This window comes from Antennarius striatus, chromosome 14 (assembly GCF_040054535.1).
Source record: "Antennarius striatus isolate MH-2024 chromosome 14, ASM4005453v1, whole genome shotgun sequence".
Taxonomy (NCBI): Eukaryota; Metazoa; Chordata; class Actinopteri; order Lophiiformes; family Antennariidae; genus Antennarius; species Antennarius striatus.
In genome coordinates, this window is record NC_090789.1 from 9325305 (window position 1) to 9353057 (window position 27753).

The 27753-nt window shown below is 37.5% G+C and overlaps 2 protein-coding genes across 2 annotated transcripts; both read left to right on the top strand.

The window, feature by feature from the left end:
• The first annotated feature begins 722 nt into the window (after positions 1–722).
• On the top strand, positions 723–13044 carry LOC137607761 (sodium-dependent neutral amino acid transporter B(0)AT1-like). Its single transcript, XM_068333715.1, has 12 exons — positions 723–921; positions 2142–2282; positions 2389–2526; positions 2613–2794; positions 8035–8145; positions 8235–8347; positions 8431–8559; positions 9423–9579; positions 9665–9869; positions 9969–10128; positions 10270–10432; positions 12880–13044. The coding sequence occupies exons 1-12, from the start codon at positions 723–725 to the stop codon at positions 13042–13044; spliced, it is 1863 nt and encodes a 620-aa protein (XP_068189816.1).
• A 3138-nt stretch (positions 13045–16182) lies between these two features.
• LOC137607250 (sodium-dependent neutral amino acid transporter B(0)AT1-like) lies at positions 16183–26945 on the top strand. Its single transcript, XM_068332879.1, has 13 exons — positions 16183–16209; positions 21623–21852; positions 22580–22720; positions 22842–22979; positions 23067–23248; positions 23539–23649; positions 23721–23833; positions 24161–24289; positions 24552–24708; positions 24792–24996; positions 25086–25245; positions 26048–26210; positions 26355–26945. The coding sequence occupies exons 2-13, from the start codon at positions 21654–21656 to the stop codon at positions 26526–26528; spliced, it is 1872 nt and encodes a 623-aa protein (XP_068188980.1). The 5' UTR covers positions 16183–16209; positions 21623–21653; the 3' UTR covers positions 26529–26945.
• Positions 26946–27753: the final 808 nt, after the last annotated feature.

The following is a 27753-nucleotide window of genomic DNA, read 5'->3' on the forward strand; positions in this document are numbered from 1 at the left end:
GTGTGCAGTTGCCCCATTTCCCCTTTTCCCTAAGTTATAAACTAACCATCTGTGTTATATGAGTTCTATTCATTAAAACACAAACATGAGAGTTGTAACAGCCTCCTCTCTGTTCTTTGAATATTCTACGATTAGTATATTTACATGTGTCAAATATACAAACAATATTTTATTTGAATATTTTGTGGACAATCTTCAGTAGAGGACAAAATTACTTTTGAAGTGCTTCACATACTGTAAGACTAGCTATTTCTGTGCAAAATATGAAGATATTCATGTTTTCAGTGTTTTTTTTTCTTTTTGCCCATGTTTTGTTGTTTTAATTATTTTTAGTATTTTGTGGAGGAGTACTGTAAAGCTCAGTTAATAAATAATGTGAAATACTTTGTTATCATATTAATTAAATTTTATTGTGTTTAGTAACAGCTGCTGCAAGACGCACTTTTTTTTTTTTTTTAACTAAATCGCTGAAATGTCAGCTTTGATATCCGGTCTTTAAAAACAGCCCTTCAAAATAAACTACATTCATAAAAACATTTGATGTTTAATAATTAACTTCAATGGACTAAATGCGCAACAAAGAAAAGTACAGTCCGTGATTCCTAATCTATAGAGTACTACAGATAAAGTTTAGGCTCATAAACACGTTTCATAGCTGAAAAAGGCACTTTTCCAGCTCAGACGCACACACGTTTCTCAGGTTCAGTCACAGGCGGAAAACCATGAAACTTGTATTTCCGAACCCGGGACTTGATCTCCGAATCCCAAACCATGCAGATCTGGATAGGATGGAGAAAGAGCAGGTTGAGGGCAGGTCCCAGTGGGACAACAAGGCCCAGTACATCCTAACCTGCGTGGGCTTCTGCATTGGGCTTGGTAACGTGTGGCGATTTCCTTACCTGTGTCAAAGTCATGGAGGAGGTAAGCTCTAATAAAAAGAGGTCCCAGGCTTCTGGGGCCAATTCTTGTGTGGAGAAGGTATTTTTAAAAAATGGCTTTATTTATTTATTGTTTGGTTTACTTACATTTTACTCATCATTTTGTGTATGGTATTCTATTTTTCAGTGACATGACAAACTTAACCAAATAACTTTTAAATGTATCACTCTGTCATCGTTTAGTGGAATCACCCGGTCATAGCAATCATTACCCTGGTGATGTCATTAGACCTAATGGATCATCTGTGGCATGACACATGAGCTACAGACGTGGATCTCATTGGATTAACTGTATATTGGATAAGTGGAAATAAATGATAAGAATGCTAGTAGTCATTGTTTTCATATTAAGTGTGTTTTTTTGTTCCAAATTAGCAAGTAGGTGAGTGATGTTATTTTGGAATGCTTCTGATTAAACACAAACTGATAAAGTGGATTTCAAGAAGAGGCATATTCTAATTTTTTTTTTTTTAATTTCTGTAACTTTTGAACAGGTGTTTTTTAGACCTATGCAGTTCAAACACTGCACATGTCATCAGCCACCGTGGTCTAACTCACTTGTGTAAACAAAGCCCTCAGGTCATTGTACAAGGAATCAATATTTAAGCTACGTATAAGTAAATACAGTATAAGTAAATACATTTGGTACCAAACAGACTGGCAATGATCTTTTTTTTGTTTCTGCCCATGTTCATCTTCTTTTTGGAGTGCCAATTTGCAACATCATAGTAATTCAACATTATTATTCCCAAAATGTACTCGGTGCTTTATAAAACATTTATGTCGGAATTTTTGGGGCTTGGAACGGATTACGGCATTTCCATGGAAAACGCGTTTCTACTTACGTAATTTTCTACTTACTTAATTTCTTCCGGAACCAATTAATTACATAAGTAGAGGTACCACTGTACTTCTAAAATGCTGAACTACATGAAGAGATTTTCAGTACTACTATGCCAAATGGACTTGGACATATCCTTACACTGAGGAATGACCAAAGAGGAACAGGGTATATGATTAACTCATTTATCTGTATAGGGTCTATATTAGGATAATCCTAAACTGCCACTGAAACTGGAGATTGGTAAAATTCATATCTATCACATAATCAACGCTGATATTTATCATAAAACTGTAGTAGGGCAATTGATTGGAAGAGCTGACATTGGTGTGTGTTTCTGCTATTCTTCATACATTTCCCAGGTGCCTTCTTGATTCCCTACTTGATCCTGCTGGTGCTGGAAGGACTTCCCCTCCTGCTTCTGGAGTTTGCCATTGGCCAACGTCTCAGGAAAGGCAGTATAGGGGTGTGGACCACAATTAGCCCTTATCTGACTGGTGTCGGTATGTGACCTGAGCACGAGCAAGTATAATAAAAAAATTAAAGACTCCCGGTAACAAAATATGCTGTAGTTTGCTGATTGCAATGTCACCTTTCCTGACAACTCAGGTATAGCTTCCATGCTGGTTTCCTTATTGATTGGACTGTACTACAACACTTTAATAGCCTGGATCATTTGGTATCTCTTTAATTCCTTTCAAAGCCCTCTGCCTTGGACCCAATGTCCTCTCAATGACAACGGAACAGGTATCCGAGCACACACATCTTCAACCCCTGTTTACACTTGAACACCAAACTGCTCTAATTACATCACTGCTGTGTTACACCTTCAGGGTTTGTACCAGAGTGTCAGGAGAGCTCCACTGTGGATTACTTCTTTTACAGGGTGACCCTGAATAGTTCAGCCTCTATTGCTGACTCAGGAGGAATCCACTGGCCCGTAGTTGCCTGTCTGTTTGCTGCCTGGACCACCATTGCTGTTTGCTGTATGAGAGGCATTAGCACCTCAGGCAAGGTTTGTTGGACCGTTACTCAACTGACATTCACGTGTTCAGTATTAGTACCAACAAGAATCAGAAGGGGCTATAGGGTCACTCATTTGTGTTTGTTTATCTGGAAGAAGTCTCAAAAATTGGTCAACAAAGTTTGATGATGTTTTGGGGGATCCAAATACAGATATACAGTGGTACCTCTACTTACAAATGTCTGTACATACAAAATTCTCTACTTCTTAAACGCCTCAACAGGAAAATATTGCCTCTAGTTACGAAAGAAATTTCGAGTTACGAAAGGTAAAAATACAGTATGGGCTGATACTTGCAGCTCCCACAGGTTCCTGAACGCAACATTCTTATAGCTGCTCTGCCATTGACTATTATCTAGCATCCTGGCATCCCATTGGCTAAGAGGGACCTCTGTGTGTAACTACATAGGTGTCCTCGTCATTCGGCCCTCAACCCATGACATGTTCTGATAGTTTTACGCAAGCATATTAACTTTTTGAGTATTCACCCCAAGAAAGTGACGGAGAAAAGAGGAAAGAAAAGACAAAAAAAAGTTGGGTTTTTTGTCCGTACAAACAAAGCAAGAGATAATAGAAAAGCATGACAAAGGGATGCGTTTGGTTGATCTCGTCAAAGAATATGGCTGTAGTGCATCTACAATCACCACGTTATTAAAACAAAAGGAAGTTTAAGGAGTTTAAGGCATTGCGTGGGTGGTTGGAGAATTTCAAAAGGAGGACTGGAATTCATTCTGTTGTTTGGCACGGTGAGGCAGGAGCGCATGAACCAAAGAGGGCAAAAAACAATGAGGACAACAGTTAAAAGGTAAATGATCATCATTTTTATTCTTTACTCTGTTCTTTGTTTTTTTACGTCATGCACAACTCTCATTTATTGTGTAATAATGAATGAATAAATGAAAGAAGTTTATTTTGGTTGATCATATTTCATATTTAAAAAGCAAACAAAAATAAAACATATTTCAAAAAACAAAACATATGTCAATTGTATCAATAGTAATCAAAAAAGGACTGGGCTGAAGCAAAATGCTTATATAAGCCCACCCAGGTTAACACATCTTACTGTAATCACAACAGCAAAATCAACATTCTTTTGGTTTTTAACAACATTGCATAAATTGAATTATTCACCACTAAACATTGACTTCACCTCAGAAAATTTACATTTGTAACTATCAATTAAGTCATATTTAATTTTTTTCTTGAATTTAGATTTAGAATTTTTATCAATTTAATTTCAACTTCCAAATTATTCCAGAGTTTCACTCCTTGTACAGATACGCATCTTTGCCTGACATTTGTTCTTGCTTTAACAGATTCAAATTGTAATAGACCTTGGAGGTTATATGTGCTTTTCCCTAGTTTGTAAAAGAATTGAATGGTGATAGGAATGTCTTTATTTACAATACGAAATACAATTTTTAACATATTTAACTTTATAATATCTACAAATTTCAGCAGATTTGATTTTATGAAAAGTTCTTTTGTGTGATCATGAAACCCTACTTTATTAATTAGTCTTATTGACCTTTTTTGCAATTTAATGAGAGGATCTATATGTGTTTTATATGGGTTTTCCCAGATTTCACAGTAGTATGAAAGAAATGGAAGCAAAAGTGACAAGTACAATGTGTGTAGACATTGCTTATTCAATATGTGTTTAGTTTTATACAATATACTGTACCTATTGTCTTTGATAATTTTTTCCTGATATAGTGTATATTTGTTATTTGTTTTAAGGGATGTTTCGGGTTGTGTTGATCAATCACTTCCTTAATGACTGACCAAGTTGTCTTAATATTTGTTTTAAACCTTTGGAGTTGCAGACTGTAGTAATTCTGTCTCTGTTCTCTGATAATTGATGTCAGTTTGTTTCTATATTATTTGTACTTTCTTTCATTTTCTGCTGTTGGAAAATGAATTAATTTTTATATAGCTTTTTTTTTTCTTTCTGCATGATTTTTCCAGTCCACTTGTCATCCATTTATTCTGTCTGCTTTTGTGTTTCACTTTAATTTTCTTAATTTGAATTTAATATTTATAAATTGACATAAATGTATCAAGACATACTGTATGTTATATGAGTCATTTGGGGCTTCCACATAAACCTCACTCCAGTCATGGTCACTGAGTGCTGCTTTAAAAACGTCCATTGCATTGGGATGTCTTATTCTCTGTAATTTATAAACTTCTTAAACTCTTTAAATTAAATTCAAACATGACAAAAACCTGCAAATTATCACTTATATCTGTCAGCAATAATCCACTCTTAAATCTTTGGTCAGTTAGATTAACAAAGATGTTATCAATCAAAGTTGCACTGCTGCTTGTTATTCTACTTGGTTTCGATATTAAAGGGTAAATTTCCATACTGAATATATTATTAAGAAAATCTGTTGTTTTTACATGTTCAGAGGATAAGCAAATCAATGTTAAAATCTCCACATACCAGAAGATTTCTGTTTTTTTATTTTAGAATACAACTCTAAATTTTTTTGTTGAATCCATCAATGCATGATCCAGGAGTCGTATAAATACAACTAATCAATATAATTTTTTTTACCTTTTCATCTCTTATTTCAACTGTTACACATTCCATTAGGTCATCAACCAAAAAAGTCCTTGTTTCCATGACTTTACACTGTATACCCTGTTTCACAAATAGAGCAACTCCTTCCCCAATTTTGTTACTGTATTCCTATTTTGCTTAAATAATTCATAATCTTCTATACTATCATTCAAATCTTTACTTTCACAAAGCCAAGTCTCTGATACGGCTACAACACTGAATTTAAACTCAAAATTATTTAGGTAATCCTTCCTTTTGTCCATATTTTTATAGAGGCTCCAGCTGTTGAAGTGAATCAAAGAAAATTGCTCAGTCAGTGTATTAACTTCATCTTCGGAGTAATATTTGCAATTAATATTTAAGTTATTTGACAGAAGAGTCAGGATCAATGTCAGTTTCCAGATCATAGGATTTGTAGTCTTGGAATGAAAATGGTTTAAAGTCTGTTTGGTCCTCCATTTTATTAGACTAGGTACTTCTTTTTTGCAAGGCTACCAGGTTTTTTCCTTAAACAAGCAGGTCAATTTTACTTTCTATATTGGTTTTACTTGAATTTCTCCAAGTCTTCCATATATTTTATAGTCAGGATTTTTGCCTGCTCCGGGGTTCCATTTAGTTTGATCATTACTTTACAGTTTCTTGTCCACGTGTCCTGGATCTTCTTTTGTTTCTTCAGCATTATTGCCTGCCATGCCAGCTCTTTATTTTTCCTTGTTAGATGTTTGTTCACATATACTCCAGAGCCTTTGAGATTTTTAGTTAACTTTAGCACTTCAACTTTATGTATTCGGTTAACAAATCTCACTATTATCTTAGGGCTGTTTCCCTGCTTCTGAGGAAGAGTGTGGCATGCAGAGATGTTCTTACTTTCAAGAGGGATGTCTTTACTCTGGAAGAAGTGTATGACCTGTTGTTCAAGAGTGTGTAGTTCACCTGTTGGAGCATTCTCACCATCTTTTTCTTGCTGTAGTCCTGGCATAGCTGTGATTTCTTGTCACCAAACCAGTTATCAGCAAGTCGTCCATCCGTGTATACTGCTCCATGTCATCCACTCTTTTTTGTTGTTCATCAATCTTCTTATCCTTCTCCTTGATTGTATTCCTCAGTTGTCAGCACTTCCTCAATTAACTTCACCAAGTCTTTTTGCTTCACCAAAGAACTCAACTCCTGTGACATAAACTTATTTTTTTCACTTCCTCCATATCCTCTGCCATCTTCTTTGCCATCTTTAACTTAGATCAGGCTTTTTTGTTGAGATATTGTTGATTAGTCTCACTTTTGATCGTCTTGACTCGCGTCTGAATGTCTTAGCATCGGAGTTGCGGAAACCATTCGGTGTTCCCGTCCCGTCGGTACCAGGATGGGAACACTGATTGTAACATGTATTTGTTACGTTTTGATGCATTTTTATTCTTTATAAAACATTTATGTCTGAATTTTGGGGGGCTTGGAACGGATTAGGACATTTGCATGGAAAACGCCTCTCTACCAACAAAATATTCTACTTACAAAATTTCTTCCAGAACCAATTAATTTTGTAAGTATAGGTACCACTGTAGATTATTTTTTTGACAATGCAAGATTGAATTTTTAAAAAACACTTCGAAAATACCACTAAAAAACAAGGCAACACCCAAAGCAAACAAAAAGACAAACAACAAAACAGAAAAACCACCAAAAACATGCAACATAGGTGAATTGTAGTTTCTAAATTGTCCGTAGGTGTAAATTCATGTTAGTGGTTGTACCTCCCCCAGGCCATCATTGCAAATGAGAATTGGTTCTCAACTGACTTGCCTGGTTAAATAAAGGTTAAATTTAAAAAAAATTTAAAAATTCCCACAAAAAAAGGCATGGACAACACAAGTATGTGCAAGTGGATCGTGATACTGTCATAATCCAGATTTGGGCAATTTAAATATGCCATATACTTGTTATTGACAAAATAAATATGTTGTGAGTCACGATTCAGTCATAGAGAAGGGTCCAGATATGGCACAGTAGCTGAGATAATACCAATTGAAAGTCATTCAATTGGATTTCATGTATCTTTTTTTTTCAAGATCTTGTTGAAAAAATCTTGTTGAAATTAAAACCACGGTAGATAATCAAAGCCTCATCAGCTGTTTTGAAATGTCCAACTAACGTTTGATGCTTTTTCATACATTTTATTTGTCACACAATTTATTTGTCATTCTTAATGATACAAGAGATACAGATTATAGGGTGAGCATCAACTTACATGTTTGATTCACACAATGCAACACTGATTGATGATTTTGGGTTGGGTGTCTGGAGTCTATAGTAAATCTAATGGAGTCTAGACAGCTGCACTAATATCGTAACCACAAATAGAATCCACACAACAGGAATAATCCATGCGTATTCAGCAGATCTCTGTTACAGTGTAGAATACTAGTCAGCCCTATGTGCTCATGTTTTTGCTTTGTGTTAGAGCTGGTAGGTTGAGGGTAATTTTTGGTGTTGGAGATAGTAAAAACAACACCTTTCAAACTCTGAAGATATAGAGTATCAACCACTGATTCTTCAACACTGATCGGACTGTTACTTAGAAAATGTTCGATTACTATACTTTACACAAAAGCTTTTAATCTTATTGCTATTATAAATAATTTCATTTTTGTTCTTTTAATGACCTCAGGCAGTGTATGTCACAGCCATTCTGCCTTACATCGTGCTTGCCATCTTCCTGATCAGAGGACTGACTCTTAAAGGCGCGTTAAGTGGAATTACATTTCTCTTCACACCAGATGTATGTTTACATCACTATCAGAAAAATAAAAACCTCTTACTACACATGTACCTCAAAACCACCTCACAGTGAAAGTCTCACTCTTCCAGGTCAACGAGTTGATTAAACCAAATACGTGGCTGGATGCAGGCGCTCAGGTCTTCTATGCTTTTGGTTTGGCATGGGGGGGGCTCATCTCCTTCTCTAGCTACAACCCTGTTCAGTGAGAGACAACTACACACACAATTCTTTTTTTTTTTAAATTCAAATTCACTAATCCAGTGTCAATGTATGTTCTTTCCCTAGTAACAACTGCATGCAGGATGCTGTGATCCTGACTGTTGTAACTGGCCTCACCTCAGTCTATGGCGCTGCGGTTACCTACACCATCATTGGCTTCAGGGCCACAGAGAAATACGACAACTGTATCAGCAAGTGCGTAAAACGAGAGGATGAAATCCTCCTCCTCATTGCCATGGTTCTCAGTGACCTATAGGATACCAACGTACCCATGTGTTACTGTCCTGTATGTCTATTCTTTCCTTGCTACCATACAGCCTCACTTTATGCTGCATGATGTTTAACAGATATACGATACATAAACTTCCACATACAAGAAAATTGTGATACTGATGCAAATATTGCATTGCAAGTATTGACAAAGTAGAGAGTTACTAATATTTGGATGCTTTTCTCAACCACAAACTTTTTAGCCTAATATTGATTATACTCCCGAAAAGGTTCAGAAAAGACTTTTTAAAAAATAATTAAAACTTTTAATGTATCATGATATGATGTGACTTTTTTTCAAATGTTTTCTTAAATCCATTTTCAACCTTTCCTATCCTGCTTGGTTTGGCAATACAGTATTAATTCAGTGAAAAAGAAGAAATCTGTTTTTAAAAAAAACTAGCTGCTATATTTTAGTCTTAGAGTCTATAATGGATTGCTCCAGTCAATCACTTCAGAGTGAATAAAACCTTCTGACCTCAGGCCACTATGGCCTGGAGCCCTATGGGGAAGAACAAGAGATTTCAGCTCTCCATTTTTCGCTCTGCCATCCATTTCCTAAACAGCAGTTAAGCTTAATTCACTTTGATTCACTTGTGATTTTTGATTTTCATTCAGCTCTCTTTATTGTGCTGTTGTCTTATGTTTTGTCGTTGTCCATTCTCTGCAAATGAATTTCAAGTAAAAAGTGAAAGTAAAATATTTTACTAGACGTGAAAATTTTGAAATCTTTTCAAATAAACACCAACAGTCCTGGGTTATTAACATGTGACACATTCCCTCCCTAGGAACATTGTGGCATTATTAAATGAATTTGAGCTTCCTGAAGACAGCATCACTGTGGACAACTATGACATGGTATTAAGTCACCTCAACAGATCCCATGCTGATGCTGTTCTTGGATTAGACATCCAAACCTGTGACATGCACGCACTTCTTAGTGAGGTAACTGTAAGGATGAACTTGGATCAGGTACCTGTTGTTATTGCTGTTTTTAGTCTCGTCCTCACTGTGGGTAATGTTTGTGTAGGGTGTGGAGGGAACAGGTCTGGCCTTTATTGTGTTCACAGAAGCCATCACCAAAATGCCTGGTTCTCCAGCTTGGTCCGTCCTCTTTTTTGTCATGCTTCTCTGTTTGGGACTATCTACGCTGTTCGGAAACATTGAGGGTGTGGTAGTTCCACTGAAAGATCTAAATGTATTCCCCAAAAAATGGCCCCACGAAGCACAAACTGGTAACTTAGTCATTATGTTCCGCAGCTTTTTACTCCCAAAAGAAAAGTCTCTGGGTTTTGTCTCTGTTCTACTATAAGGTCCCGTTTCTCATGTTTCAGGTGTGACATGTCTTGTTGGTTTTATCATCACGCTCCTGTTTGCACAGCATTCAGGTATTTATTGGGTAACTCTCTTTGATAACTTTGCTGGTTCCATTCCTCTTCTGATCATTGGATTGATTGAGATGATAGCAGTGGTTTACATCTATGGGATAGACAGGTTAGTAATTACTCAAACTCTATGTCTACACTTTAATATTTACTTGGGATGGTGGAGCCATTTTAGCCATGTGTGTAACAGGATTGTCTATATGACACAGTTTATAAATTTTCAAAAATGATCATAACAGTTTTATTGCAGGTTCAATGAAGACTTGGAGTTCATGGTTGGACATAAGCCATCCATCTTCTGGCAGGTTTCATGGAGGTTCACCAGTCCTTTAATTGTTCTGGTTATTTTGTTTTTCTACCTGGTTACACAAGCCCAAGAAGAGCTCACCTATTTAGTCTGGGATCAAGACTCTGTAAGTACTCAGACTGTCTATAATTCCGAGCATGTCTACTTTATACATAGCCCTTTATGTATGGCCCTTTTCCCTCATGTTCTTTTTTTGTCTTGGTAAATGATAGTTATCTGTACGCCCCCATAAGAGCTACTCATTATTCTACTGAATCATACCAGAGTACAATTTGGGCAACCGTGCTAATGAGTTATGGAGTGGCTGATGAACATATGCAGTTTCGACAAATGTCTGAATAGATGAAGTATCACCTCTTCTGACATTTCTATGGTTAATTTTTGTTCATTTTGTATTAATATATCACTGTACCTTAATCCAAAGTAATATATTGTACATGCATGTAAGAAATAAGTTATCCAAACAAGCACAACACACAAAGTTTGACCATAAAATATGATAGAGCTTCCATCCTTTTCCAATTCTCCAAAAACAAATACACTTTCAAAACCAGGCAGTATAGAATTATAGCCTTAACCATAGCGTGCGATCATTGCTCTCAGTTTTTATATTTGTCACTTGTCCATTATTGAACAGAGGGTCCCATCTTTATGGAAGCAGTCAATTGTGGTACATGTTGCCAAGGCACCTCATCTTAAGGTCCTCAATGACTTCAGGTTTGTGGCCTTACCCCTTTGGTTATGAAGTCATTTGAGAAACTTGTTAAGGAAGAGCTCTTAGCCAAGAAAGGGGTGTCTGATGCTACCAAATATTCTTTAGAAACATTTTGAGGTCAGCAAAAAACATGCTAGGCTGCTACTCATTGACTTCTCATCATTCATTGACTTCTTATCATTGACGCTATTCAGCCTCACACACTAGTTGAAAATCTAATTAACAACTTTGGTTTAGATTCAACTATTATTGCTTGGGTTCTTGATTTTCTCACAAAAAAGGACGCAGAAGGTCGGGGTAAACGGGAAATTCTCTGGAGAAATAACATCATCCACAGGGTCATTCCAAGACTGTGTCCATTCTCCACTATTGTACATCCTGTACGCCAATGACTGCAGAAACCGACATGCCCACCGACACATTATCAAATTTGCTGATGGTTGTGTTATTGTACGTCTTCTCAGTGACGGTAAGGTCAGCCATGGACCAGTATTAGATGACTTTGTTTGTGAAGAAGCGTTTCTACAACTTAATGTCATACAGACCAAAGACGTTTGCATTGATTTCGAGTGATTTCCACCTCTTCCTCAGAGTAGTCTCATAAATGGTCAGACAGTAGAATTGGCTACCATGTATAAATATCTTGGTACCATTATTGACAGTAGACTGAAATTTGATAGTAATACTGAAACGTTGTGTAAGAAAGGCCAGCAGCGCTAGCTAAATTTCAGAAGGATAAATCTGATGATGATTTTTTTGTACAAGGCTTTCATAGAGTTTGTCAATTCCTTTGCTGTCATCTGTTGGTATGTCGTTAACATTGGGGGGCAGCAATGGCACAGCAGTAGAGCAGACGGTACAGGAGGTCGTCCATTGTTCCCAAGATCAGTGGTTCAGTTTCCGCTCCCACCCAGCCACCTCTGATTGTGAGCTGAAAGTGGGAGGCATCAGCTCACCTTCGGAGCACTGCCAAGCCACCCTTGAGCAAGGCGCCATTCCCTTTTCCAACTTGCTCATTTGGGGCACACCAGGAAGGAGTTGCTCACCACCCTACTTCCCATTGCATCCCTACAGGCCTCTGTGTGTGTGTGCTACAGGGGCCTGTACACACTAATATTTATGCATGAAAAATGACTAAATAGAGGGTGCTCTTAATTTCCCAGTGGGGATCAGACTAGAATACAAAACAAAAACAAAACATAAACAACGGTATTGTGAAGGGGGCAAGAAGGCAGCAAGATTGTGGGGAAAAAAAATAGATGTCTGACTGATATACAGTATATGATGAGCAGGTGCTCAAGAAGTCAACCTCCATTATAGTAGACAGCTACCACCCCCTAAATTTGGAATAAGAACTCTTGCCCTCCGGCCAGAGGTTCTGGGCCCCTGGAGCTAAAAAAAACAACAGCTGTAAATTTTAGGTTTGTTTTAGGTTCAGAGGACAGCTGTTAGTGACATGTTTGTGTGGGGGTGGGGGATTGTGCTGCCCTTTATTTTTTATTCTATTTAAATACTGTATTTTTTTACCTGCTATGTTAAGAATTGCCCAGTTTGGGACATCTAAATAAATAATCTTGAACTTGAACTATAAGGATAACTACGGTGTTATCAATTATTAGTTAGAGAGCATAGGTTCCGTATATATATATATCTATATATATAAATAACAGGATAACTACAATATATGTTTTCTCACTAAGGCATTGAAATTAAAAGAAATCTCACATGGTGCCTCAAAATGAATAAAAATCTTTTGTCCAGCACATCACCAGCCCAGGCCCCACATTTGGGCATGCCCTGGATATCAAATGCCCTAACATTACTGTTTTTGCTTACAGGTGAAGTTTCCATCGCTAACATCACAGCCATACCCTTCATGGATCAACGTGATCATCTTTATTATAGCAGGAATTCCCAGTCTTACAGTGCCACTATATGCTTTATATAGACTGGTCTCTGTCCTTTGCAAGAAAAAAAAAATATCCAAGCAAACAACTGTTTAACAGTGTATACATATACAAAATTATGGTTTGAATAAAGAGTTTTTTGTCACTGATGTATTAAGTTTTTACATATCATACTAAGTACCATATCAATATAGTTTGTTGTTGTAACAAACCTCTAAATTTAGAGAGTAGTTTGTCATTTGTCCAGATTTTATAGCCGGTTATCCTTAAAAACAAATACTGTAATTTGTGTTTGAATTTTGAAAAAAAAAAGCAGCATCTTTGTTTTTTTGGTGGGGTTTAAATGTACTTTGCGTTCAAAATATTGCATTATATACACCATTTTATTTAAAATCCCTTTAATGTACGGGCGGCACGGTGGCGCAGTGGTTAGCGCTGCTGCCTCACAACACGGCGGACCCGGGTCCGAGTTCGCATGCTCTCCCCGTGTCTGCGTGGGTTCTCTCTTGGTTCTCCGGCTTCCTCCCACCTCCAAAAGCATGCGCTTCAGGTTGATTGGCCGGTCCCAAATTGACCGTAGGAGTGAGTGTGTGTGTGAATGATTGTTTCTATGTGGCTCCGCGGTACACTGGCGTCGTGCCCGGAGTGTCCCCCGCCTCACGCCCTGAGACTGCCAGCATAGGCACCGGCTCCCCGTGACCCGCGTTAGTGGATTAAGTGGGTTACAAGATGACTAATTACTAATTGTGTACTGTATTGTACAATGAGATGAAATGAGGATCAAAAAAAAGATCAACACATCTTCCCCAATCACTAAATTTGAACATGTTGAGACTGATACACAAATTTAGTGACTACTATAAAGCCTACAACTCTTTCAATAATACTGTCTTGATTTGTGTCTGTGACACACATCCAGTAATTATTAACCACTCCTTTCCACACACCCCTGCCTGACCTCCCAAGTCTTACTTTAATTAAAGTTGTTCATTCATGTTTGATCGTCAGTCCTCTTAAACTAACAGTGGGGATGACCCAGCTTTCGGTTATGTAACAGTACAAAACAGGTGCACTAGAAATTAAGAAGATTCAATGGAAGAACAACCTCCCTTTAGACAGCCTCGCATTGAACCAAGGATTAATTTTTGATTATTGACTACAGCTATTTTATTTCCTGGAGAAAACATCTATGAGAAGAACACAACACATATCGCTGTTTATACATCCTTTAGTGCACAGCACATCAGGAATATTATGCACCTGATAGAAAGACCATTCTCTCAAACTGGAAAGAGAGAAATAAATAATACTCATCAAACACTGGAAAAATAATTTAATACATCACATATCCATGGAGAAAACCACCTCCTCACCTAATAGTACACACAGTGACTTCAATAAAACGTGGTTAACAAGTAATTTCCAAATTAACCTCTGTAGTTGCCTGACCTTTTTTTTCATGTGCTCATATTAACTGTTCCTTTCTTCTAAGTATTTCTGTTTGTTTTTACACGGGAAGGGAAAGATGAGACGCTTAAATACTGATTGTATCTCAATCAGCATAAAAATATTTCAATAGTAAAATTATGAATGTACAGTATGTATTCATACAGTTTATCCAGCATATAAAGTACATAGCATGTATACATTGAGTATACTGAGTGTGTTATTTGCATTATTACAGTATAGTGTATACAGCATTCATAAATTATTGACAACAGATAGAGCTTGGCTCTAACACGAAACTTGTCACGTAATATATTATTAGCGTAACAGCTAATAACAAAGGACAGAACTATATCTCCCCACCTATATATTTCAATAAGCTCACTTGAAAACCACACTGTCACGCTTTTTAACTCCACCCACTACCTGTGAATCAAGCACTCAACCAATCACAACGCCCAGTCAGTTAAAGCGCATCTGCCCGAAGGAATCACATGAACAAGAGCTCCTGAGAGTGACGTGGAATTAAATAAACAGCTGTCACCATTTTATATTTCATATCCATTGACTTATAATGAAAACACACTGTACACAAGAAAACGTTTTCTTCTGTACAGTTGGCCGACGTTTGGCTGACGTCTACTTGGAAGTTCGGGCCACTAGCCGAGTTAGCTACTGTCTTCACATTTGTCCATATCTTTCACGGACCCGTTTGGGCTTCGTCAAACATAGCAGTTTACATTCTTTGATTGTGACGGACCTCACGTTGTCGTGTGGGGAACCCCATTGCTCTTTTCACCGGGACCGAACTCAAGAAGTCGGTGTCTACCCGGATGGCCGCACCGTAACGCTGAAGCGGCTTTCGTCTTCTAGTTCATCTGTCCCACACGCACGAAGCCCTTTACAGCTTTGTCTGACACAGCGGTTTGTTTCCCTGTGACGGCAAAGAAAAAAGAAGACAAAAAACAAAAGTCTTATATTATTCTCTTATCGTGGAATTTCCACAGGTTCCCGCTGTCGTTGTTTATATTTTAATAGTAAAGAACAACTTATAATAAAGAATATATGCTCTTACAAGAATTAGGCCATATTAAATAATATAAACCTTGCGCAGTGTATTAAAATCAGGGAAAGGCAGACCGTAAATCGGTCTGGAAAGTGGCATAAGAGTGACGGAAGTTATTCCTTAAAATAGCATACAATACTCTCAGATATCAAATCATCTTTCAAACAATGACACATTTCTGCTACTCTGCCTTTTAACCTGCTCCTTCATGCTGTCAGACTTTTATTAATACAAGTGTAACTGATTTGATTGATATGAGTTGTAAATGCTGAAATATCTTGTCATATTCTTATATGTATTGCTAACATTCTGCATAGCATATGAATTGTCTGACACGCAGCTTTGATACCCTTGGCAATCATGTACAGGTCTTATAATGAACCTATGCCTGTTACTCACGTTTACACCTATTTCTTCACCATTACTTCAGTTGTGAAGGTGGATGGCTTTATATATCCTGTCACAGGAAACAATATAAATCCTTACCACAGAATAGGGAAATCCAACCCAAACTAGCCATCAAATCTGAAAAAAATTGAAAAATACTAATGCATAGCTACACTATATAAATTTGAATTAGACCTTCTGTTACACATTTCAATAGATTCATCAAAAAGTGTAACAACTATTTTAGTATGTGAACACCCCTACAGTAATTACGCTATGGTATCTTCCAGAGGCTTTTAATTGGTGCTCTGTCACCTCAGGGTATCTTTCTGACCAAAGCAGTTGGAAGGAGCCTAGCCAAGGTGAGTTACCTGAACACTAATACTACACTTCGTCATTTCAATTGAACAATCTGTTAAGTTTTATTGAACCTTCAAGTTTGTGTCTTACTTTTTAAAAATACTGTAAATAATGTGCTAAAATGATAGAAATGTAAAAGCCTGTCACTGATTATGGTGAGGTTAACATGTTAAATGTCCGTATAAAAGATTAAAAAGTGGATGCACAACATCACACAACATACTGTAAGAAAAGATATGTACAAGAAGAGATAGCCAGAAATGTTCAGCACCTCAACAGCTAAATTTTTAACTAGTCACCTTTACTGGGAAAATAAATCCCTCATTCAAGCATTTATTCATCAATGGTGTGATCATCTGTATCACAGTTAATTCAACTTAATTATAGTATTTTTAACTGTTATAGAAATAAAAGCACAACAAGCCATGCTGTGAATGCAGTATGCAAAAATTATGATAATCAAGTTACAAGTAACTTGTCTAATAATTACAAAGTGTAGCTGACGTCAGTTAAACTGGACTTTGACTCTTGATCATCAGTGGTGCATTTGATTAACTACCAGTTTAATTTATGACTGACAAAAAATAATTATTGAAGAGGAGTGTCTTGTGTAATCACTTTTTTCCTGGAAACTTCATAACGTATGATCATTTTAGACTTTCTATGGTGGTTTCACAAGCGGAGGATAAAAATGAGTCAGGCTGTCAAATGTATGAAAAGTTGGAGGTTTCACTCTAACAAAAAAAACACCAGAATAAAACATATGTTGACTATGTGAAATGTAAGAAGTAACAACTGGCCTGAAAGGTTTCAGATAGTTTCAGTGCAATAACATGAACAATGCTTGTCCAATTCTGAACTGAATTAATAAAATGTATAATTGTTCTTTTTCGCTCTTGAATAAAATATCTGACCTCATGTTTCCCTGCTTGTCATTCACTCAATGCGTGATGAGAGAGGAGAGAAGACATAGTATCAGAAGTCAAGGGACTCTCGATCATACTGTATTCATAACAGGGAAACTCTGCAGTCTGTCAATCTTAAAAAATTTTGATTTAGACATTAACTCATTGTCTGCCAGCTATTTTCAGAGTTAAGTTACCTGTACTGCCAGCACTTTGTGACAATTAATCTCTTTTGATGGACTTCCTGCAACGCTGCGGACATTTATCTGTGTTCTCTTTCTGTTCTCAACTGATTAGAAGATGCTTCGTTCAGAGCGACACTGTGTTCGCTCCCCGGTGAACTCGGACATAGGCAAATCTTGTGGCATCATAAGCTGCTGCAACTTCTCTGTCTTCATCTGATTCCACATCCTCTGCTTCATAACTGATCAGTGCTGTTGTCCTGTTTACTGTAGGGACATATTTACAGTATATAAACGAATTTCCAATTTAAAAGTCTTAAAGCTACCTACCTATTTATATTTACAAGAAACGTTATTGACCGGTTCAGGAACATCAATTTTTGGGTGGAACGTAAAACCGGAAAAATTATAATAGTGTTTCTGTTCGGAAGGAATCAATTGGCAAAAAATTCTGTTTCAAAGCCCAGCTTTTTGGACTCATGGCCCCCACATGTTGAAAAATAGAAATTGATTATTCAATAATAAGGTAACTGGTATAATGGTTATGTTAATAGACTATCACCAAAATGAACCAAGCTTGGAGTGTTTTTGCTTTGAACCTAAGCATTTTTCCATGTACAGTGCGCCCTTGCGCATTTGCGCATCAAAGCTCGCAACTTCACGTCGTTGCATATTTTTGGTAGGCATTCTATTCACGTGCATTCTATTAGCTAACGGCATCCAAAAGTGCGCTCCGTTCCGTGAGTCTCGGACTTGCGTGAGACACAAGTGCTTTACACAGTTTGTCAGAGTGTGGGATAAGGTAACACAGATAGAAGTTAGTTTAATATCAGTATGGTGAGGGTTCATAAAACGTTTAAATTACCGTAAATAATATGATAAATATATCGTCAACCTATCACGGAATTCATGAATTGCGTGTGGTTCCTGGAACGCATTAACCATGATGAACGAGGGCGTGCTGTATGACGAAATTGCTACCAATATTGAATAGTGTTAATTACATTTCAAATATGGCATTTTTATCATCAGTAAATACTGTATTTCATATGTAAATATTCAAGTTATTTGAAATTGTATGACAGTGTACCAGACTGACTAATTGGCTAACAAACTAACCCTTTTCCCTGTTGTGTGGCTTCTTGTAATTCAAAGCATATGAGCTCAATAGCTGTCATCAAATTTGTCCAAGGACACTTTTGTACACACACTGCTAAAAAAAATGTGGTTGTATGCAAACCAGACTACCTCTGAATCTGGTCTGATTGATCAGATATCTAATGGTTCCACAATCTATTGTTCCTGTTCCAGGCTTTGCATGAGTTAGGCTTCAGAGAAATGTGCCAACAACATTCCGGCACATAAAGTGTAACTCACTGCACTATTTAATCATGCTCATTTGTTAAAAGAAAGCCAGGGCCAATCTCTGGGTTCATAAAAAGTTCTACTTAAAAAGACTAGGCAAAAATCATAAACCAATGGGTAGAAAAGAAGTTCTGGTGTGTTTATTTAATTAATTTGGAAGTAGACACAGACAAAATAGCACAATATTAAAACTCAATAAAGCTACAAATTGTTTAGATTTTATATAGTTTTATTTGTATTTCAAATTTATAAGCTGTTTTAGGATCCTTTGTTTCTTAGTAGTCTTTTTTCTTATTAGGTCTTTTTAAATTTATATCTGTTCTCTCTTTCAGTTTGAAGGACTAAAGTACTCATCAGATACTGTAGAAATATACCATTAGCAAAACTAAACATACACAATCACACTGGCATATAATCGTCAAGTGCAATGGCAGATCCGTAAGTCAACTTCTATATGTAAAAATAAATAAATTGAAAAAAAGTAATCAGTCCTGTATCAGATTTTCTCTGGGCAATGAGTTCCAATGCATGTTGCATTCAAACTGAAAGGGATTTAGTCTTACTGAGATCCTGGTGCTTGCATCTTGTATGCTTTTGGTTCAAAGGCTTATTTCATTGAACAATTCGGATCTTGTGGATACTGACAAGCTTGAGGACCAGTGTCTTTCTTCCCAAAACCAGAAGAAGCATCTTCAGTGGTCGACTTTGTTGCTCTGGTTTGTTGGCCTGAATGCTGCTCTCTTTCTCTGTCTCTTCTTCATCTATCTCACTGCTCTCTCATATATTGCAGACTTTTCTGTCTCTCCTTGTATTGTGGAAAGAAATTAATAATATATAGTATTTCAATTTTAGAGACAAATAGCATATTGTGTTTTTATGTCATCTTAAGAAACATAGCCAAATAGCCGGAATGTTCATCCCCAGGCCAGCATATCCTCGGACTTCAGTACACGCTGAAGGTCCAGGTTTGATGAGGCCAACAGGACAACATCATCTGCAAAAAATAGGCGGGTGCTGGTTTGTGGTTCCCAAAACAGACCCTCTGCAGCCCACAGCTGCACCCCAAAAATTCTGTCTGTAATGATTATGAACATAACCGATGGTAAAGGACGGCCCTCCTTAAGTCCAACATGCACCTGGAACAGGTCTGACTTACTGCAGACAATGTGAACAAAGCCCCTGCTTCAGTTATACAGGGACCGGACAGCCCTTAGCAAAGGTCCCCTGACCCCATACTCCCGAAGCACTCCCCACAAGATACCACAATCAAGGGATGAGGTCAAACACCTTCTACAGATCCACAAAACACATGCGGACTGTTTGGACAACCTTCCATGAACCCTCAAGCACTCGATGGAGAGTGTAGAGCTGGTCCAGTGTCCGACAACCAGGTGAAAAACAACATTGTTCCTCTTGAATCTGAGGTTTTGGTCTTTAGACTTTTGGTCTAATCTTGGGATAAACTTTCCCCAGAAGGAGTGTGATCCCCCTGTAGTTGGAGCACACCCTCCGATCCCCTTTCTCGCAAAGGGGGACCACAACCCTTGTCTGCAAATCCAGAGCCACCATCCCCGAAGGCCATGCAATGTTGCAGAGATGCATCACCCAAAACAATCCATACACATCCAGAGCCTTAAGGCACTCAAGACAAATTTTATCCAGCCCTGGTGCCCTGCCCCTGAGGAGTCAAAGACCACTTCTGTGATTTCAGGTTGGGCGATGGACCTCAGTCTCTGCTTCCTCCATGGAATCTTTTGATCTGCTCTTATTCTGGCCCGACACCCAAGACCTGTCATGGGAGACCCTACCAGTTGTATACAGCCTCTGATAACATAGCTCTTAGGATCATTTGGACACTCAAACTCCCCCACACAGTAAGGTGGCAGCACAAGGAGGAGTCAACTAGTCATTCCTACAAAATTTAAATTTTCAACTGGAGCAGACTAAGGTAACGGGTTTGTGTAGGTCTTAATTTTGAGCATCAGCGGCAGATGATACTTTTATGTTTAGAGCCAAAAGCTATCACATACCAGTGAACACTTTCATAACTAAATACACCAGGAGTCTCAGTCATTGTGACTACTTTAATAATAATACTTATCACTGCACCAGCCACACAAAACGAGAAACCAATGCATCACACTTGAAACATTAACACAAAATCACTAATTTGATAGTTTTTAACTTTTACATTAAAAGTCTGCTTTGCACTCCTTGCTCAGAACTGTCCCCAATGAGAACCATTCACACACACACTTATGAAATGTTTTGCCTGCACCCGTGTTTGCAATCCAAACAAGAGCCAGTATTTTATGTCACTGTAGGCTGATGTGTGGGCCAGTTTGTTTTGTCTGTTTGAGTAGCGCTGCACATTTTTACTGCATCTTAGAAAATATCTCTGTTTTGAGACCCCCAAAAAAGGGTCTAAAACTATCTATTACCTGTTTTTAGAGCTGACCCGATCATTTAGAGTGGCCGTACATAATAGGTTTGAACAAGGCCTTCATTAAAATTACACTGTACCTTTCATTATGGCAATTTTTATTAGACTTCAAAAAATTTGATTTTATCTCAATGAACTACATGACAGTTATCTACTCCATTATCAGCCTCAGTGTCACATGATAATATGATTATCTCAGGTCTTCAAAGGGCAAGGTGGGTTTTCAAACAGTTTCAGGCGAGGTTCTGGAAAAGAAAGGAGAAAAAGAAACCGAATTAGATAACTAATGTTTATGTTTCGATTTTGTGTGTGAAACAACGCTGCACACGTTCAAAGCTTCTGACGTATGTCTTATTGTATATGTATATCCTTGACTATTGGAGTTTAACTGAAAAAGGTCATGAAACCGATGATCAAAATATGACCTTGTAAATCTGAACTGTAGCAGTAAAATAGAGCATCATAAACTTGTTTCACAATCACTGATTACAAACACTAAAGCCTCATTTTATGATCCAAGAACGACAGTGTGACACTTCAGTGGGGTCGCCATGAGACTGCTACTTCCTAACCCAGGACTGGAGGACAGGATCCCTTCTTATGAGGATCTGGAGAGGATGGAGATGGAGAAAGCAGAAAGCAGGCCTAAATGGGACAACAAATCCCAGTACATCCTGACTTGTGTGGGCTTCTGCATCGGAATTGGAGCTGTATGGAGATTTCCTTACTTGTGTCAATCTCATGGAGGAGGTAAGCTCAGATGAAAATGATAACCTATTGATACTTTCATCTTGTGAACCTGCACATGAATTCCCAATTCTTGACTGCAAAGAAAAAGGTTAAGGCAAAGGCATGGAGTTATATGAAGGAGAGAGGGATGTAGGACGGTTAGCTAGACAAATGGACATGGTTGAGAGTGGATTGAGAAGGAGGAAAGTACTATAAGTACTATATAACTGATGAAAGGGGAAAATGACAGAGAAGAGCAGAGGATGTCAGAGTTGTAGATCAGAGAGTGAAGTAGATTAGTAAGTATGAAGTGAGACTGGAACTGAAGAAGATGACGAGTGGAACAGCTGTTGGACCAGAAGACATACCTGTGGACTTAGGGGAATGTTTAAACGAGATGGCAGTCAAGTTTTTGACTTGGTTGTCCTGGAAAGTGAGAAGTTTCCAGGGGAGTGGAGGAGAATCAGGAGAAGTAAGTTTGACTGAGAAGAGAGGAATGACAGTGAGCAGGAGTCAAACATGGGAACGAGGACAGTGAACAAGTGAGGAAGCAAGGAGTGGAGATAACAAAGAGGCAGGAGTTCAAGTACTTGGGTTTAACTGTCAAAAGAAGGAGAGAATGTGAAAGGGAAGTAAAGAAGAGTGGACATGCATGGAAAAGTTTGGTTATCATAAAACAAGAGCAGGGCTATCAATAGGAAGAGCTGACATCAGTGTGTAACTGTGCTACTCTTCATTCATTTCCCAGGTGCCTTCTTGATTCCCTACTTAATCCTGTTGGTGCTGGAAGGACTTCCCCTCCTGCTTCTGGAGTTTGCCATTGGCCAGCGTCTCAGGAAAGGCAGTGTAGGGGTTTGGACAGCAATTAGCCCTTATCTGACTGGTGTCGGTACGTAAAACACTTTAAAAGAACTTGACCAAAGCAGAGGCTGAAATAAACCTTGACATCTGGAGACAGCCACCACATAAAGATGTTAATGGGTACCAGTTAATAATTCTGTTCTTCTCAGGCATAGCCTCCATGCTGGTTTCCTTAATGATTGGACTGTACTACAACACCTTAATAGCCTGGATCATTTGGTATCTCTTCAATTCCTTTGAAAGCCCTCTGCCTTGGACCCAATGTCCTCTTAATGACAATAGGACAGGTATTTGAATAAATGGAAAAATCCTCAAACACATTTGTACAAACTCTGATAAAGCACTTGCAAACCTCTATATTTTTTGCCAACCAGGGTTTGTAGCAGAGTGTCAGGAGAGCTCCACTGTGGATTACTTCTTTTACAGAGTCACTCTGAATAGTTCAGCCTCTATTGCCAACTCTGGAGGAATCCACTGGCCCATAGTTGCCTGTCTGTTTGCTGCCTGGTTTGTAATCGGCCTCTGTTACATACGGGGAATCAGCACATCAGGAAAGGTTTGTTGAACTTTTTTCTTAAAATTTATGGATAACTTGCATAACATATTAAAAAAGAGCCTTTAGCATTTTCTCTATGTAACTTATAGCGACAACTGGAAACATGCCAGGGGAAATGCCAAGACAGAACTTTTATTTAACAAAACCTTTCTTTAAAAAAGAAGGTTAAATTTTTTTCGCACAATTTTTGTTTCTTCATTAGAAAAGAAAAAACTGTTAAATACTATTTATTAGCTAATATGCATTTGTGAATCATCAAATATATGTTGTTTTCCTCGTCTTGATGTCAGGCCGTGTACGTCACGGCTATTCTACCTTACATTGTGTTGGCCATCTTCCTGGTTAGAGGACTGACTCTTAAAGGCTCCCTTGATGGAATAAAGTATCTCTTCACACCACAGGTACACTTTGTTGTCATTAAACTATATGATACGATTTATGACACGTATAACAATTCGTCTTGCTCTTGCAGGTGAGTGAGCTAATTGAACCAACTACTTGGCTGGATGCAGGTGCCCATGTCTTTTATGCCTTTAGCATAGCATGGGGAGGCCTCATTTCCTTCTCAAGCTACAACCCTATTCAGTAAGAAACAGATTTATTGATGATCTATATGTTTGTATAGGCTCTCAGTTTTCCAGGAAATTGTTATCCAAAGCTGTTTAAATCAATCCACTGGATTTTAAGAAAGTTTCTTGAAGACGTTTTGCCTCTCATCCTAGAGCTTTCTTCAGTTCTCGAGAATTGAAGAAGCGAAATGAGAGGCGAAACGTCTTCAAGAAACTTTCTTAAAGTCCAATGTATTGATTAAAACAGCTTTGGATATTGAAAATCTATTGTAGGTTTCTCTCATAAGACAATAGCCTGACTTCCCATGGCTTGTATGTCTGAAACATCCATTTCTTTTTAAAGCAACAACTGCATGCAAGATGCTGTGTTCCTGACGATTGTAACTGGCCTCACTTCAATCTACACTGCGACAGTCACCTACTCCATCATTGGCTTCAGGGCCACAGAGAAATATGACAACTGTAACAGTATGTGAGTAGGAACAAGTTTTACACGTCAAACATTAGCTTCAAAGAAAAGTGCAACCTCAATCACAAAAGTTATGCAAGAAAAATCAATCATGCTTTCAAGAAGGAAACTGTGTTTTCAAATATTTCTAATTCTAATGACTTAAAATAGATAATGTTGGTTTTCAGTGTAGTACTCAAATTCTTGAACTACGTGGATCAAATTTCAATCTTAAGCCCTATTGTGATTCACAATATTTACTAAATTGTGCCACATTTCCCCCCAGGAACATCATGGCATTGTCAAATGCATTTGAGCTTCCAGAAGGCAGCATCACTATAAGCAACTATGACGAAGCCCTTCAACATTTCAACAGCTCATATCCAGATATTGTTCTTCAGTTAGGCATCAAAACATGTGACGTACAAACATTTCTCAGTGAGGTGATTGCATGGATTATTTTTTTATTTCTCAAGTATTCAATGTGTTTTACCTGAGTTGTATTGTAATGGATGTGTTTTTTCAGGGTGTGGAGGGAACAGGTCTGGCCTTCATTGTGTTCACTGAAGCCATCACTAAACTGCCTGGTTCTATAGCTTGGTCTATCCTTTTCTTCGTCATGCTTCTCTGCTTGGGAATCTCAACTTTGTTTGGCAATATTGAAGGAGTGGTGGTTCCACTAAAAGACCTGAAAATATTACCAAATCATTGGCCCCAGGAAGCACTAACTGGTAATATGTTGTAAATGTCAAACTGTTTACACATATTTAGAATTAAACATTAAATGCTTGTCTGATTTGTTTTTGTGCATGTGTTTCAGGTGTGACATGTCTTGTTGCTTTTATCATCTCCCTCCTGTTTGCACAGCATTCAGGAATTTATTGGGTAACTCTCTTTGACAACTTTGGCGGATCAGTTCCACTTCTTACCATCGGATTGATGGAGATGATTGCTGTTGTTTACATTTATGGCATAGACAGGTTAGTGCATGAAGGTAAAAGGAATGAAATAAAAGCTGTACTTATTGAGCTAAAACTATGTGTACATGGTTTGGATTTCATTTACAATGAATCAAAAATCCGCTCAATAACCATTTCATCTGTTACAGTTAGAATGTTTTTAGAATGGCAACTCGAGCAGCAATAAATAATGTTTCCATCAACATTCTTCTGTGCTTTTCAAAGCATCACTACAGAAAATTACAGGAAATGGCAAAATTTAAATAAACTCCTAGTTTTCTTTTTTCACACATTTTATGGGAAATGAGAACATCCTAATAACTTATCCTAATAATCCTAATAACTTGTAACATAGCCAACATTTAACTCTCATAACTGTTTCTACCTAAAGTTGTTTTGCGCTTGTTGACACCCATTAACAACTATGCCATTTGTAGTTTCTTTGTTGTCAAACTGGTGATGTTCGCAATTAACTTTTATTTGTGGAACATTTAAATATTCCAATTCACTTAAAAATTGAAAAACATCAGTTTAAAGTTGATATTCAATAAAGGTGTGATGGCAAACGTGTTCCTTCTCGAGACAACTCCACAGGTAACTGTCAGACTTTGCAGTTCTCCCTCTAATTTATGGACTATTTACTGACATTCAGCTCATTGTCTTGGTTTTGATAAAGTCTTTCACTGTCAAATACAACTGTATTTACAGAAGGCTTGATAGCAAAAGGCTGCACCAAATATTATTACAGTATGAGTTCTGAACTGCAGGTTTAAATACATGCACACAGTCTATGAAAATCTAATGGAATTATTTTGTATGGTAGGTTCAATAAGGACATAGAATTCATGATTGGACACAAGCCCTCCATCTTGTGGCAGATTTCGTGGAGGTTCCTCAGTCCTTTCCTTGTTCTGATTATATTGATTTTCTACCTGGTGACACAAACCCAAATAGAGCTCACCTATTTAGTCTGGGATCCCGAATCTGTAAGTTCATAAGCTTGTTTCATTTTTTCTAAAAATACATCAATGCAAATTAGGCAAATAAATGATGTGGTGTAAACTTGTATTCTAAATATTGCTATTGTTACATGATGTTGAACTAACAAATCAGTGTTTTGTGGTTTCCAGGAGCATTTCCCATCCATGGCATCAGTGCCGTACCCTTCCTGGGTCTATGTGGTCATCTTTCTTTTGGCAGGGGTACCCACTCTCATAATACCTCTATATGCCTTATGCAGGCTGATCTATGTTTCCTACAAGAAGAAAATGTTATCCAGACAAAAAGATAGCCTTTTGTCCTAACTATTATAAAGGTTATTAAGTTCATAATAAACCAATATCAAGTTGTTGTTAAATATATAAAAATTGCAGTATTTAAATTACTACTGAAGAGAGTATTTATATTCATGTATATCTAGTTCTTCAGCTGTATTAACTTAAAGAAAAATACTTGTTTTCATAGAAGAGTATGCTTGAAACAAGTCTGTTTATAATAACATTGCGTAAATTTAATTTTACAGCATGTTTTTTACCAAATGACATGACAGTGACCTCTTGTGTCAGCAAGAAACAGATGCTTTGAAAAATGTATCACTCATGTTTTTCAATGTGCCATGCAAGAATGTACAGTATAACTGTTTTGCATAAATCTCCATACAAACAATTTCACCAATCTGTGAATTTTCCAGTTTGGGATTATTAATGTATGATTAAAGTATGTATATCTACCTATCTGTCTCTCTGTCTCTCTGTTAAAACTTTTCGGCTCCTCTATGCAACTACACCTGTCCCTTGAAAGAAGATGTTTTCAGTGACCTCATAGCATATTTTAAATATACAAAATCACTAGGTTTGCTATTCATACACTCTAGATTAAGATGTTCACAAAGCATCTTTGTTGCTATGATTCATATCAATGAGGTACATTTTGTGTTACGCAACATAATGTCAATGGCCAGCCTTAATAAAACACTTAAAAACTTAATTGAGAAGACTTTTGTGATGTGTAGACACTTTCAATGTTGGGATGATTTTTTTCTCACTTTAAAATATTTTCAGCATTGTCTTGTAAAGTTAAAAAAAGATACTTGTTTCTGGGAAATCACACTTGATATAGAGAATGTTATCAAGCGCTGTATAAATCATTAAGACAGGACTACGTCCAGGCCTTTTTTCCTTTCCATGTTTAAAACTGTCTTCCTCCAGGTGGAGCAGTCAGGGGGAGAGTAATGTGTGTGTTGAGATTCTTTGAATATTTATTTTATGAAACATGCATCAGAACAAAAACCACGTCACACGTTGCTTTGACTTTTGCAATCAGTACTAAAACTTACAATGAGATTTCATGTACGCTCCGGAAGCAGAGGAAGAAAGGAAGCAGAGAAAAGCTGCTGACTCATCTGGAGCATCATCTGTAAGAAACACAAGCACAAGTCATGTACAGATATTCAGGAGAAGAAATAGCTGCTCTTCTGACTATGTAAACCTAGACTCAGGAAGACCTGAATTTTTCTATGCACATCACCGA

Bases quoted from the DNA above. Each gene is read 5' to 3' on its own strand.
- LOC137607250 (XM_068332879.1), top strand. From the start codon at position 21,654: ATGAGACTGCTACTTCCTAACCCAGGACTGGAGGACAGGATCCCTTCT. The intron at 23,834-24,160 runs GTAAGAAACAGA...TTCTTTTTAAAG, and splicing joins TCAAGCTACAACCCTATTCA to CAACAACTGCATGCAAGATG. The intron at 24,290-24,551 runs GTGAGTAGGAAC...ATTTCCCCCCAG, and splicing joins TATGACAACTGTAACAGTAT to GAACATCATGGCATTGTCAA.
- LOC137607761 (XM_068333715.1), top strand. From the start codon at position 723: ATGAAACTTGTATTTCCGAACCCGGGACTTGATCTCCGAATCCCAAAC. The intron at 922-2,141 runs GTAAGCTCTAAT...TACATTTCCCAG, and splicing joins GTGTCAAAGTCATGGAGGAG to GTGCCTTCTTGATTCCCTAC. The intron at 2,527-2,612 runs GTATCCGAGCAC...TTACACCTTCAG, and splicing joins TCTCAATGACAACGGAACAG to GGTTTGTACCAGAGTGTCAG.